We start from the raw sequence: 15,446 nt of genomic DNA, 5'->3' as shown, positions 1-15,446 counted from the left end.
CCCACTTTTAAGCTTTTTTGGTTTTTCTTTTGTGTGTGTGTCTCTTTCAGGGTGGAGGAGATGCAGAGGTAGATGGTAGAGAAAAGTCTGATCCAAAAGAAAAGTCCTCCCCCTTTGAAGAGGATAAAAGTCCTGAAATGAAAGTTGTAGAAGAAAGTGATACTGCAAAAGCCAATGGTCGGAATTTGCTCAATGGAATGGACCGTGACTGCAAAGACTTTAAGTATGACCATATTTATACTGCAATAAATATCTTTATGTTTTGAATTTTTAAAGATTTGTCAGGTTTTTATTTGGTTGCTAAAATTGAATACATATTACATTTAAGATGCTAGAAATAAACACCTTTCTGCCAATTTAATTGTAATGTATGCCCTCTAAGAAATTGTCTTTCAGCCCAGCTGAATTGCTCTTTATAAAAAAACATAATCAGGTTTGTTCTAAAATGTGTAATCGTATTTGCTTTTAACACAGTCCTACCCCAGGCAGTCGCCAAGCGTCTCCTACAGAAGCTGTGGAGCGTTTAGGTCCCAGTCAGACTGGAATTGAGATGATGGGACAGCATCACTCTCATGCTTTGCAGCCTTCGAGCGCTGGTGCCAGCAAACCTCCAGCTGAGGACTTTCAGAGCCAAGAGGCTCAGAGCATGAGTAGCATGGAACAGCAGGCAGGTGTGGAGTCTCTCCAGTTTGATTATGCTGGAAACCAGATTCAGGTGGACTCTTCTGGGGCTCCTCTTGGATTATTTGACTACAACTCTCAGCAGCAGGTATGTAACTGCTGTTGCACTGCTGAATTTAAAAGGGTGTGTAGTGTCCTCTTGTGTGCAGTGGGTCATAAATAAAAGGCTAGGAAAAACAGCAGATTTTTATTGATTATTTGTAATTATATGAGGGTCTATACACCAATCAGTTTTAGCATTATGACCACCTCCTTGTTTCTGCATTCATTGTTCATAATCTCAGCTCCACTGACCATACAGGAGCATTTTGTAGTTATGCGATTACATCTCAACTAAGATTTTGCTGTGCATAATTTTTTATTCCCCCCCCCCTCACCCTTTTTCACCCTGTTCTTCAATAGTCAGGTCCTCCAGATTACTGGTATTATTTGGTACTGTGTATGTTGCTGGTGCAGGTGGATCAGGCACAGCAGGTCCTCTCATACCAGCACAACACACACTGCCATACAATTATAATTATGGTATAAGACACTGTCCATTTTACATGAATTTTGCTACTGTCTGGCATCTCATTAGGTTCTGGGATTAAGACCTCAATGTTATAAAAACATGGCTGTCATCGGCTAGTTTTATGTGAACAGGTACACTATGTTGCCTAAAGTATTTGCTTGTATGCCTTCACATGCCTATGAACTTGAGTGCAATCCTATTCTTTATACATTGAGAATATATTGAGAATATTATGTTGGCCCACCATTTGCAGCTATAGCAGATTCATCTCTTCTGGGAAGGTTTTCAACAAGGTTTAGAAGTGTGTTTATGGGAGTTTCAGATTATACTTCTAGAAGTTTTTTTTTGAGGCCAGACACTGATTTTGGAAAAGAAGGCCTGGTTCACAGTCTCCACTCTAATTCCACACGAAACCTGCTAATCCATGTCATTTCCTTTCACTGGAAATAAGGGCCCAAGCCCAACTCCTGTAAAAACAGCCCAATACAATAATCCCTCCTACAACAAACCACTTGATTTGGTAACTGCCACACCCACACTCATCCATTGGATTGCGAGAGGGAGAAGCGTGATTCGTCACTCCACAAACCACATCATCACTGCTGTAGAGTCCAGTAGTGGCATGCTTTACGCCACCACATCCAATGTTTTGCATTGCACTTGGTGATGTAAGGCTTGGATGCAGTACCAATCCCATTCCATGAAGCTTTCTACAAGTTGTAATCTGAAGGCCACCTTAAAGTTGGAGGTCTTTGGCGATTGGCTCAGAGCAAATTTCCACTATCAGTTGCTTAGTAACCAAGAAACCCATAATGCAGCTTCATCCACATTCAGCTCATGTAGTGACCTCCAATCCATCCATCCATTCATTAGCCACCGCTTATCCGGGTTGTGGGGGAAGCAGTCCGAGTAAAGAATCCCAGACCTCCCACTCCCTAGCCACTGATTCCAGCTCCTCCTCCTCCTCGAAACATGTAGTCTCTCCAGCATGTTCTGGGTCTTCCCCGGGACCTCCTCCCTGTTGGACATGCCCGGAACACCTCACCAGGAAGCATCCGGACTAGATACCCGAACCGCCTCAACTGGCTCCTCTCAACGTGGAGGAGCAGAGGCTCCACTCCAAGTCCCTCTTGGCCGTCTGAGCTCCTAATCCTGTCTCTAAGGGAGTGTCCAGACACCCTGTGGAGAAAACTCATTTCAGCCACTTGATACCCGTGATCTCATTCTTTCGATCACTACCCAAAGCTCATGACTGTAGGTGAGGGTTGGGACGTAGATTGAACGGTAAATTGAGAGCTTTGCTTTTCTGCTCAGCTCTCTCTTCACCACAACGGACCGGTACAGAGTCCGCATTACTGCTGATGCTGCACCGTCAATCTCCCGCTGTCAATCTCCCGCTCCATCTTTCCCTCACTCGTGAACAAGACCCTGAGCTATTCGAACTCCTCCACTTGAGGCAATATCTCACTTCCAACCTGGAAAGAGCACTACACCCTTTTCTGACTGAGTACCATGGACTCAGATTTGGAGGTTCTGATTCTTATTCCTTTCGCTTCACACTCGGCTGCAAACTGGTCCAGCAAGAGCCGGAGGTCCTAGCTAGATGAAGCCAACAAGACCACATCTGCAAAAAGCAGACATGGAATCCTGAGACCACCAAAACGGACACCTTCCACCACTTGGCTACGCCGAAAAATTCTGCCCATTAAAAATTATGAGCAGAACCGGTGACAATGGCCAGCCCTGATGGAGTCCAACTCCGACTGGAAACCAGTCTGACTTACTGCTTGCCATAGGAACCAGACTCCTGCTCTGTTTATACAGGGACTGGATAGCTCGTAGCAAAGAGCCCAGTACCCCATACTTCTTGAGCACCCCCCAAAGAATATCCAGAGGGACACGGTCAAATTATTTCTTCAGATCCACAGAACACATGTAGACTGGTTGAGCAAACTCCCACGCTCCCTCCAGGATCCTAGCGAGGGTAAAGAGCTGGTCCTATGTAGTGATTGACCGATATATCGGCATTGGCCGATATATTAGTGCAAGAGGCTAATATTTACATAATGCTCACAGGCAATGCTGATGACAGCTCCATCATTCTGGCTGTTACAGCGCCCCTTGCGTCCATTCTGCCATCTTACAGGCAGACATCATTGAGCACAAGTACAGGAGTACAAGCCTCCATCCAGTAGCTGCATGCCGTCTCATCACAGAAAATGGTATGAATTATTTTCTCTTCTTCGGCACTCACTATTTGTTACTGGCTGCTCTCTGTAACATACACTCAATAATCTGCTATAATAGACGACTGAGTTGATAGTTGTAACCTAGAAACCTAGAGACTAATCTGAGTCTGTCCATCAGACCGTTCGTGAGTAATCCTCATGTTTGTGTCGAGTACTGGCCGAAAAAAAAAATCCAGAAAAAATAGTACACATTTTCAAAAAGTAATTAAAATATGATCCTCGTGGACCCATGTCACACCTACTGCGGCGTAGCTTAGGCTCTCAGCTCAGCTTTTCAACGACATGTCAATCAAGTCTGTAGCCCAATTAGGGGCAGACTTATGGCGATGTGCACCCAAGGAGGAGGGGAAAAACACGCAGCAGAGCGCATATGTTTTCAGTGCCTAACAGACCCAGACACCGCGAGAGAGACTCACAGTTCTATTTGGCAGCCGCAAGCTCCACAAACAATATTCAAGTCAATTAACATTTCAAAGCTTAGATTTCTTTTACTAATTACATTTCCACCACTGAGGACATTTAAATGCAGCAGAGGTGTGGGGGAGGTTGCCTTGCTCTACAGCCAATCAGAGTGCAGCTCTCGCCTTTTAACATGTCAGTCTTTTAAAGGAACACTGTACTTGGTGAGAAACAATAAAACACACCGTAACTAAGGGTTTTTACTGTTTGGTGAGGGTAAATGGCCACTTGGTGAGGGACAGGAGACGAGTTTCTCATAGAAAGTAAAGTAAACCACTAAGATGTTGACATTAGGTCTAGACAAGATATATACACTGTATTTTTGCAGTAAAAGTAATCATTTTCCTTATGAAGAGCTTGGGGTCTAAAGAGACACTTGGAGAGGCCATCTGTCCACCGTCTGCTCCAGCTTGAATAACTTAAAATCAGTAGGAGGTATCAACTCCAAATTTTACCTGATGAAAGTAGACCCCTGGAGAAAAGAAAAAAGTAATGGGACTCATGAACTCTTCAGTTTATAGTCACTAAATTTGATTTATTTATGTATTTTTTAATTAGACAAGCACCTACATTTTTTCGTGGTTTTCATAAGCTTTTGACCATTTATATATTTCAGGACCTCTAAATGGTTTCTTTTACACATTTGAAGGGTTTTCTGTAAAAATAAATCATGATAATGCCTCTAGTTTATTCACTGCCTGAGGAATGGGAATATCTGCTTTACATATCGGCCATCAGCTACTACTGCTGTCTAAAAATCGGTATCGGTCGATCACTAGTGTTGACAATGAGTGGACACAAGCTTCAAAATCTCCAGCAGCACTGCTCTGTCTGATCCACTCATAAGAGCACAATGCACACTAATATATCACGGTCAGGATGCCCACACAACCTCCCCCACACCCCCTGCTGCATTTAAATGCCCTCAGTGGGGGAAATGTAACTAGTAAAAGACATCTAAGCTTTAAAACATGTTTAATGACTTGATTATGATTGATTGTGGCTGTTAAACAAAACCGTTTAAGTCTCTCTCGCGGTTTCTGGGTCTGTTAGGTGCTGAAAACATATGCGCTCTGCTGCGTGTTTGTCCCTCCTCCTTAGGGGCCATAACTCTGCCCTTGATTGACATGTCGTTGGAAAGCTGAGCGCCTAAGTTACGCTGCAGTGTGTTAGAAATTCGGCATTGAAGTCAGGATACTTGAGTTTGGCATTGACTGGAGTTTATTTACACATATACAGGATCATGTATGAGTACAACTGGTTGATTGCATTCTATCTCAAGATGATCTGAAGTTTGGAAACTGGAGGTTCAGAGGTTTCCTTCATGTGCGTGCAGAAAAGCATGGGCACAGCTTGGTCATCAGTTTGTCACCAGTTCCGTTCATTCTGTACCCAATACAGTCTGTTCTCAGTCCAGTCTGTGACTGTTGCCAGTCCAGTCTGATCCCAATCCAGTCTAACTGGATGTTTTGGAGGAGCAAGTCAGGAAACGTTTTCCTCCACAAGCATCACGTAGTGACCTGGCCACTATCCTGCAAGAAAAATGGCTTAAAATCCCTCTGACCACTGTGCAGGACTTGTATATGTCATTCCCAAGACGGATTGATGCTATATTGGCCGCAAAAGGAGGCCCTACACCATACTAATAAATTATTGTGGTCTAAAACCAGGCATTTCATTGTCCAACCCCTGTATGTATCATGAATTCTTATTCTAAATCAGCAGGGAATCATTAACATGAAGGTCATTAACGGCATGTTTGTTGAAAAACATGGTGAACTCTTCATCTGTGTCCTCAAGTAATGAAAAGATTCTGGAAAGTTTATAGAACACAGATGATCTTAAGCTGTTGTTGGTCAGTTTGATATCCCTGTGACTCCTAGCTGAGTTTTGGATATAAAAGACAAGTGCTCGGTGACTCCAAGCATTTGAAGTTCCCTCAAAAGGAGCTCCTGCTGTGCTGCCTTGTGGAAAACCATTAAGATTCATGTTCATCCCCACACCCTTTCTGGGGTTATCTGCCTGCTTTCTGCGACAGACTCTTGCAAAATGGCCATTGTTATGACAATAATGGCACTCTTTCTTCTGGTAGTGAACTTCTTACTGGAACCCGAGTTAGAACTGTTTCCTGAGAGGACATGTATGGAAGCTGGCACATAGCCTGGTTCTAAGTCAAGGTCCAGCCTGTCAAGTTCACTTTTAATTTTACCCCATTTAACATTACACCAGTAAGGAAGTGATGCTACCAGGGCCTGTCTAAGATGTGGTCTCAAAGATTCTACCAGCTGTGTAAAATGAGGACCTTCAGTTGTATCATCAAAGTTGCCACAATTGTATGTATCTATACCTGAGTGACGCAAACTCTTTCAAACCTTTCACAGAAATCTGCAGCTGATTCTCTCTTTTTATGCCTGCGTTTAGATATTTGGCCCCAATCAGTAGTTTTGTGGCATTTGTGGCTAATCCCATCATTGAAAGCTTTCCAGCCTTTTTCAATGTTCTGGCCTTTGTCACCCAAACCATCCAACATCTTTTTAGCAAGATGTCTGCTGTCTGTCAAGTTGAGGACTTGGCTTACTATGGCCACAACATCACTGGGGTGCGGAGAGTACAGCATTCTTTTTTTTCTGCATGAGATCTATAAATTCAAGACCCATATGCTTTGGAGGTTTAAACTCCTTGGACAGGTTGTCCAGGGTTGCTGCATCTAAAGGAATATGGCCAATGTCTAGCCTGGTTTTATTAACTTCACCTCTCTTGTGAAGTACCTCAGTGGATGTGATTGTCACTGGCCTCATTTCAGCTTTCCTTGTGACAATCAGTTTACCATGGCTAGTACTTGGTCCATGCTCAGCGTCCTCCTCAGAAAATGAATGGTTACTGCCATCAGAATAGTTACTCTTCACCCATGCTGGTTGCAGCCAATTGTGGATACAATCTGGCTGTTGCTGGAGGATTTATATCTGAGTAACAAGACTTCTTTTGTAGATGGCCTATTGGTGAAGGACAAGACTGACTTTTACATTTGCCGTGTTGCAGTTCGAGGGATTTCAGTCATCTCTGAAGCTTTTCACAGGTTTTCTGTGCATTAATAGCAGCTTGTTTATGGTTTTTAAACTCATCAGCTAGTTCAGAGATCTTTTCCTCAGATTCTCCTAGCTTGTGTTCCATGGACTTCAGTTTGTACTTCCAGTACTGCTTAATGACATAAAGGCACTCTGTAGCAGAGTCATGTTTGATACCATATCCTAAAGCTGATCTACATTCTTCAGGATTACATTCTGTGCAGAAAAGCCTTTAGATAAAAAGTACTGACTGCTCTTTTGCTCATTGAGGTGCTTATTGACTATGCTGTCTATTTCCTTTTCAAAATCTGGTTCAGTCCATTGAGGCATTTCAGTCCCACCCTTAACTAATGTGCTGTTTCTATAGTTAATAATTTTCCAGGGGACTTTACAATATTTATGAGTATTTTGGCCATTTGTAGTAATGGTGAGGCAACACAACAAAACAAGCAAACAAAATAAAAGTTTCCCTCAGTAGCTAACACTAACTTTAAGTACTGTTTTCCCCCAATCAAAGTATATAGGAACAGCCACAAAACTGTAAGTTTTTACCAGTGACACACTAGTGTTTCAGCAAACACAAACAGACCTTTCTTGATCCAAGAATATAAAACAGCCACAAAACACTAGGTTTTAACTAGTGACACGCCAGTGTTTCAATGAAACACAAACAGGCCTCTTTTAATCGGAAAATCTAAGCACTTATACCAGTCTTCCCTCATATAGAGGGGATAACAGTAAGAACAGTTACAAACTACTGGTTTTCCCTCACCTGAGGGGATAACAGTAACAACACAGTTGCAATTTCAGGATACTTTTACTGACTCTTATTCCTTATATCCTAGTCTGCATAGGAGAAGGTTCTGCCAGAATTTGTCTTTAGTTCGTAATGGCATTACTCACCAAGAAGGATTCAGTATGCCATCCGGGTCACGGCACCAACTGTTAGAAATTCGGCATTGAAGAGTCAGGAGACTGGAGTTTATTTACACATACACAGGATCATGTATGAGTACAACTGGGTGATTGCATTCTATCTCAGGATGATCTGAAGTTTGGAAACAGGAGGTTCAGAGGTTTCCTTCACGTGCAGGCAGGAAAGCACGGGCACAGCTTGGTCATCAATTTGTCACCAGTTCAGTCTAGAGTCAGTTCATTCTGTACCCAATCCAGTCTGTTCTCAGTCCAGTCTGTGACTGTTGCCAGTCCAGTCTGATCCCAATCCAATCTAACACCAAATATTTTAGAAGGGCTTTATATACATTGGAGAAATGGGGGAAGGAAATAGGAGGAAGAAGAGGAGTTTGAGGTGGAGTAAGAGTGAAGAGGAGGTGTGAGACAGGAAGGGGGGAAAAGGTGAGAGAAAATGGAAATCAGGGGAGCGGTAGGGGGAAGAATAGGAGTGAGAGGAGGGGTAGGTATGATGAGGGTGATGGTCAAAGAAGGAAGGAGATAAGCTAGAAGAAGAGGTGTGAAGGGAGGGGTATGATGAAATACATAGTTTCTCTCAATTCCCCCTTTGATTCTCCCTAATGGAGAATCACAAAATTGTATTATCATTACAAGTATGAAATGATCAAAAGCTTCAACACTGTTTCCCTTCAGTCCATTTTTCGTAGCACATGCCTCTATAGCTCCTCAGCTCTGTAAGCATCAAATGGCGAAGAAGTGTGCAGAATGCCTTGAAGAATATCATTTGAGGAGAGATCATCTTAAAGTCTGGTTGAAGCAGTAGACACTCAGCTCTTCAGCCTGAAGAGTCAAAGATCGTTCAGACCATGCTGGGTAGGCAGGAGCACTGTCTGGCTCTGGTTTATCTGTAACCAACACAAAAGAGATACTTCCACAGTAAACTGTTCACAGGTGAGAAGTTTATCTACAATTAAGTTATACTCTGCCCCACCATATGTCCCTCATAAGGGGCTGGTATTGTTACACACAGTGTGTTGTAATCTTCACCAACAGGGGTGGCCACCACCCTCCTCTCAAGTGACATGGGTTCATGGAGATCATAATTATTTTTTGAAAATGTGTACTATTTTTTTCAAGATTTAATTTTCAGCCAGTAAAGTTTGACTCAGATTTAGTCTCGTTTTGAAGGGGACCATCTAAGGTAAGCGCTGTTGTGCTAACTTTGTGTGTGCTGCTTGTAGGCTCTTCAGGCTTCGAGAAACAGCAGTTTGATGAGGAAGTTTGGAATATCTTATTTTTTGGCTTTAATCCCTTAGTCCTACATTTTAGTGTATATCTTCATGATCCTGAGAGTCTGACCGTTCGATTGGTGTATGATATGTACACCCTGACACTATGGCGCCGTGAAAAATATGAAAATCTTTGCTGTCACTAATATTTTTCATAACAATTTCCAGTAACAGCAAAAATACTTATTTATCGAGCGAGATTATATATAAAATGATTAAATCAATGAAAATCAATGACTTTAAGCTTTAATTTGGTACATTGACTGTCGACTTTGGACCTGTAGTACTTAAGATATACTGACGGAAATAACAATGAGTGATTTATTTATTTATTTTTTTGAAGGCGCCGCCACCCTATGAACGAAATAAGAGGCTTAATAACGCTGGGTTTCTAGGTTACAACTATCAACTCAGTCGTTTATGACAGCAGATTATTGAATGTATGTTACAAAGAGCAGCCAGTAACAAATAGTGAGAGCTGAAGAAGAAAAAACAATTCATACCATTTTCTCTGATGAGACGGCATGCAGCGACAGGTGGGAGGCTTGTACTCCTGTACTTGTGCTCAATTATGTCCGTCTGTAGGATGGCAAAATGAACGCAAGGGGCGCTCTAACAGCTAGAATGACTGAGCTGCCCACAGCATTGCCTGTGTGCATTGTGGAAATATTGGCTTCTTGCGCTAATATATCGGCCAATGCCGATTTTATAAAAAAAAAAAATACCACAAAATGGCCGATATTTCAGCCAATCACTAGTCCACACTGTTAGACAGACCTACCTTGTTGGTCCACTTTATAGATATGAAGACACACACACAATAGCTCATCTGTTGCATCTCATTTGAGTTTCTTGTACTCTAGTCCTTCATCATTGGACACAGGACACTGTCTGCTGGATGTGTTTGGTTATGGACTATTCTTAGTACAGTAGTGATGCTGAGGGGTTTATATCTCCAACTCCAAGTCATACCTGCTGTGTGAGTGTCCTCACCATTGAAGACCAGGGTGAAAGTGAACAATCTTTGCAGAGCTAGAGGTTAGCATATGACCTTTCCTGATATAGAAACCACATTTTAGGATAGTTTTTTTTAGTATTTTTAAATGTGATCTTTGATGTTCTGGTGTCTCTGTGGAGCTGAATTGTAAGAATGGATGAGTGGGTGAATTTCCGGTTTGCAGACAGGTGAGGGTTGGGCTTGGGTTACAAAGACAGCACAGAACTCTGCAATTTCACTCTGGATTCTGACCCAGTGTTCAGGACCCCCATAAAGCAGATATGATTTAGGTGGTGGATCATTCTCAGCACTGCAGTGACATTGACGTTGTGGTCATATGTCAGTGTGTGTAGTGCTCTTATGAGTGGATCAGACACAACAGTGCTGCTGGGAATTTTAACACCTGTGTCCACCCACTGTCCACACTGTTACACACACCTAACTTGTTGGTCCAGCTTATAGATATAAAGGCAGAAACAGTAGCTAATCCTTTGCATCACAAATTGTGCTGATTGTCCTCTAGTCCTTTATCAGTGGATACAGGTGGAGGACTATTCTCAATCCAGCAGTGCTTTAAAACTCCAGCACATAAATTATATCTGCTGTGTGGGCATCATGACCATTGAAGAACAGGGTGAAAGGGAGCAATGAATGTATGCAGACCAAGAGGTGGACCCCTCTCTGTAATTGTACACCTACAAAGTGCTCCTGTGAACAGTGCAGCTGAAAACAGGGACACTGAATGTAGAAATAAGGAGGTGGTCATAATGTTAGGGTTGATTGGTGTAGATCTGCATTTATGTGTCTGTCCCCTCAGACCCTCTCTGACAGGCAGGGGGCAGGGGAGAGGTGACAGGCAGTGTGTGAGGAGGAGAGGGAGGGGTTGAGGGGGGATTCTGTATAATAGAGAGAAGTCTGCAGGCATAGATGAGAGGTAACTGACATAATTTTGAGCAAGAACTCAACCCTGGATAAGAACCCAACATGGACATATGTGGTATCTTGAGAATCTTAAGAACCTGGACTTTAATAATTATCAAAATAAATGTGGAACTTTCATTACTGTGTGATTGCAGCCTCTGCTTAAAAAGAGCTGTGCAGCTTGCCTTCGAAACTTTGCACAAAAACACCTGTAACTCAAGTGCTTTAGCCATATGTCATGCACAAGCTCCTTTCCCATGGTCTTCAGAATATATCTCATCTTGCTGGTACTGCATCTCTAGGTGGTGGTGTAATCAAACAATAACCTATGCAACCAGTTGCTCTCTAATTGTAGTGCTACCTTTCTGTGCAATGTGTTACATTTGGCACACTACTTCAGAGTAATGACATACACATATGATGTACACCTTGACAGATGTTGGCTTTGGCACCTTTTGTTAAGAAGTGTGGATGGTCTTTTTTGCGATAGCACAGAGAAATTGATATCCAATTTTCTCCAAAAACAAGTTGAAACTCTCCTCTGACCACAGCATAGGTTTTCAGTGGTTTAGACTTGTCACAATTCCTTCATGAAGTTTAACAAAAAAGGTTGTTGACTGAAAATGCTCTAAGCTCTGCCATGCATGTCATGAGTTCCATGTGTTCCAGTGTTTTAGATTAAATATATTGTTTTGTAAACAGACATTTTGTTGTAATCACATTTGTATTAAACCATCACATCATGTATTGTAATGGTCTGGAATTTTACTCCTTTGTCCAGCAAAATGAATGTATCACAGGCACAGTGACAGCACCAACAATTCCTAATGGACTAATCGAAATGTTAATTGAGCCATTTGGTCTGAGCCATTTGTTATAGATTCTGAATGTGTATTTATAGTAGTTGAATTCTTATCATTGTTTCACATTTTTCTTTACTGTTTTGAAATGTATGAATCAAAACTGAACTGGCTACAGCTAAAGCCTTTTAATTTGTTTTGATTAGTTGTTTCAGAGATCTAATCATTTGACTGTTCAGCAGCTCACAGCTGCTCAGCAACAACAGTATGCTCTTGCTGCTGCCCAGCAACAACATCTTGGTAAGCTGTTTACATTTCTCCACATGTAATAATCTTAATTTTATTAATTGCATAAATTAAGATTTTTGACTTGAGTATTAATTACATATAGTTCTGCAAACAAGTATTTATTGTGTTTATATTTCAAACATTCATTTCATACTCTTCACTTATTTGGCCCCAGTGCCAACTTTGTGCTCTGTAGGCTCTGTCCACATAGATATGTTTTTAAACAAAAGAGAACTTTTTGTCTGCGTTTTGTCCTCCCATGCACACGAAAATGGGTTTGTAGGTCAGTCGTCACTGTTCTCTTCTGTAATCCTGACATCACACATAGCATGCCGGTCTGAAGTGTTACCAGGGTGTGTTTTATGTATTTAAGAAATGACTCTTCAATAACAGACCTGCTGTAATAATCTGTTTTTCAGGCATTGCACCAGCATTTGTTCCAAACCCATACATAATCAATGCTGCTCCACCTGGAGCAGACCCCTATACTGCTGCTGGCCTGGCAGCAGCGGCGACTCTTGCAGGTAAATTCTATCTCTGTAGCTCTCTCTTTCTCTCCTGACGATTTTGAAAATAGAATAAAAAAAAAAAACAGCCTGTAAGTAGCCATTTGCTTTTGTAGGCCCTGCAGTCGTCCCTCCACAATACTATGGGGTCCCATGGGGTGTGTATCCAGCTAGTCTTTTTCAACAACAGGCTGCAGCTGCTGCAAATCACTCTGCAAACCAGCAGCCTTCAAATCAAGGCCCAGGGCCTGGACAACCACAGGTAGATCATTCTGTTATCTTAAGATATATCGATTTGTGTGTGTCAGTGATTAATTTAGTCAGTGTTTTGTAGCTGGTTTTTAAAGATGTGCATGTCCATGTTATTTTCAAAATAAATAACATGGGTTTGATTGCAAGCTGATTGCTTTGACAGTTGCACATGTCATGTCAGCATGCACGCACAGTTTAGTTTGATTAGTCTCTTGCTGCTGTAGAAATATATGTAGTCAGTTTTAGTTAAGAATGATGATGGTTCACGGGTCTGTACAGGATGACTAGCTAGCTTTAATAGCTGATGTATGATTTGACCGCATCTAATCACAATAAAGTCTCACAATAAAGTGGATGCTGCACCTTGGTGGTGGTATAAGAGACTCCCATGTCCCAAAGCATATATACAAAGCATTTGTACATTCTAGAAATGTACAGGGGCTGGTCATAAATATAGAACATCATTAAAAAGTTGATTTATTTTAGTAATTCCATTCACAAAGTGAAACTTGTATATTATGCTCATTCATTACACACAGACCGATATATTTCAAGTGTTTATTTCTTTTAATTTGATGATTATAACTGACAACTAATGAAAACCCCAAATTCAGTATGTCAGAAAATTACTTAAGACCACTTAAAAAAAGGGTTTTTAGAAATGCTGGCCAACTGAAAAGTATGAGCATGTACAGCACTCAATACTTAGTTAGGGCTCCTTTTGCCTGAATTACTGCAGCAATGCAATGTGGCATGGAGTTGATCAGTCTGTGGCACTGCTCGGGTATTTTGAGAGCCCAGGTTTCTCTGATGGTGGCCTTCAGCTCTTCTGCATTGTTGGGTATGGCGTATTGCATCTTCCTCTTCACAATACCCCATAGATTTTCTATGGGGTTATGGTCAGGCGAGTTTGCTGGCCAATTAAGAACCGGGAGACCATGGTCCTTAAACCAGGTACTGGTAGCATTGGTACTGTGCAAGTCCTGTTGGGAAATGAAATCTGCATCTCCATAAAGTTAGTCAGTAGCAGTGTAGTGTGATATAATTAATGTGTATTAATTTCTAATAAGAAATTTGACTTTCTGAGATTTGATTTTAATACCCAGACTTTAGACTTTAGGTTTTCAGAGACAACTCCAAGCCACACAAGACAATATTGGAATTTGAGATAAGCTTTTCAGCAAGCACTGGCCTCAAATTGGTGCCTGAAGGTCTGTGTCAGAGTGTCATAAAACTGACACTACAGACCCTTTTCAGGACAGTTTACGACACAGGGTCACGAGAAGAATCTTTCAGAATGCATAGAGACACACAGGCTCAACCTTGATTAAAACTGTCTTCTCACACATTTTGAAAGACTGTTATACAAAAGAATCACACATTCCTTAATTCCTTTGTTTACCTGATGAACAAGTTGCCTATGTGTACCACTGTGTGAAATGAATTCCCTTTTAGACAAATCAAAATGGGTGGAATTAATTTCATATGTTTTAAATCACATTTTTATATGAACTTATGTAGGAACCAAGATAGCCACATACTCTGTGTGATATTTGGTTAAGAATTATGTAAAACACGGTTTGTCTGAATGATATAACTTGTGTTAAAACAATCTCTTACATTGCAAAAGTATAATTCAGAATTCTGGGATAGTCATTCAACTGGGACTGAGTCTTCAAGTCTTTGTCTTGTCTTGATTTTTAAAACTTAAAACCCATTTTTATTCCTTGGCTTTCAACCCAGCATGAGACCTTTGTTTTGTTTTTATTTAAGTTATTTATTTTTCCTTATTGGTTATTTTATTTTATTTTGTTTTATAAACATCTTTTGTACAGCATTTTGTTTCAGCTGTTGGTGTTTTTTAAAGTGCTCTATAAATAAATTTGAGTTGAGTTGTCAAGTGTCATAAATTTTGTGATGTCACGAACAAGGTACAGGAAACGGCCAATCAGAAGAAGAAAATGAAATGCTCCAATCCTCAATCTCTGAGGGCCTATCAGGTATTCAAGGTGGGTTTTCTAAACTCTGTTTAAAATTCAGTGCCACCCAGAGCATGAAGGAGACCTCAGACCTCTGATCCTCAAAGTGATGACAAAAGCTTCCGGACCAGCGACGAGGATGGCCACACGCACCCTCAGAATCACCTTCTGAGAAAAAGGCCCAGGAGAGACCTGCATGGACGTGTCTCTCACAAGGTGGCAGATCAGCGATTACCCTAACCACAGAGACCTTCAGAACGCCGCCAGCTCTGACGGAGGGGTCGCCGTGTCTCTGAAAAGTGGGAGAAAAGGAACTCCAACCGAAGCAGTGCTACAAGGCCAGCAGCTGTAGTGCTCCAGGAAGCCGTGCCGGAAAGCACCGCACGTCAGCAACATGCTCCCAGCTATCTCCAGTCCATCTCCAGGGATACGTAAGGTCACATGGTTTTATTTCTTCATAGCTCAGGAGTGGTGCTGAATGCTTGCTGGGATAAATTATAGCCTTTTTAGAATTTAGGATAATTTTCATATATTAAT

The 15,446-nt window shown here is 41.6% G+C and overlaps 1 protein-coding gene across 7 annotated transcripts in view; it reads left to right on the top strand.

Annotated features, from left to right (window-relative positions):
* The window catches only part of pum2 (pumilio RNA-binding family member 2), a 66,200-nt gene that overhangs the window by 25,946 nt on the left and 24,808 nt on the right, over positions 1-15,446 (top strand). For all 7 annotated transcript variants that reach the window (XM_066676381.1, XM_066676384.1, XM_066676382.1 and 4 more), the window contains exons 6-10: positions 51-223; positions 475-769; positions 12,091-12,184; positions 12,592-12,696; positions 12,795-12,940. In XM_066676381.1, coding sequence (XP_066532478.1) covers positions 51-223; positions 475-769; positions 12,091-12,184; positions 12,592-12,696; positions 12,795-12,940 — 813 coding nt within the window. The remainder of the gene's footprint in view (positions 1-50; positions 224-474; positions 770-12,090; positions 12,185-12,591; positions 12,697-12,794; positions 12,941-15,446) is intronic.

The sequence above is a fragment of the Hoplias malabaricus genome, chromosome 7 (assembly GCF_029633855.1).
Source record: "Hoplias malabaricus isolate fHopMal1 chromosome 7, fHopMal1.hap1, whole genome shotgun sequence".
Taxonomy (NCBI): Eukaryota; Metazoa; Chordata; class Actinopteri; order Characiformes; family Erythrinidae; genus Hoplias; species Hoplias malabaricus.
Note: the sequence above shows the minus strand (reverse complement) of the source record. Positions and strands in the feature narration are given on the sequence as shown.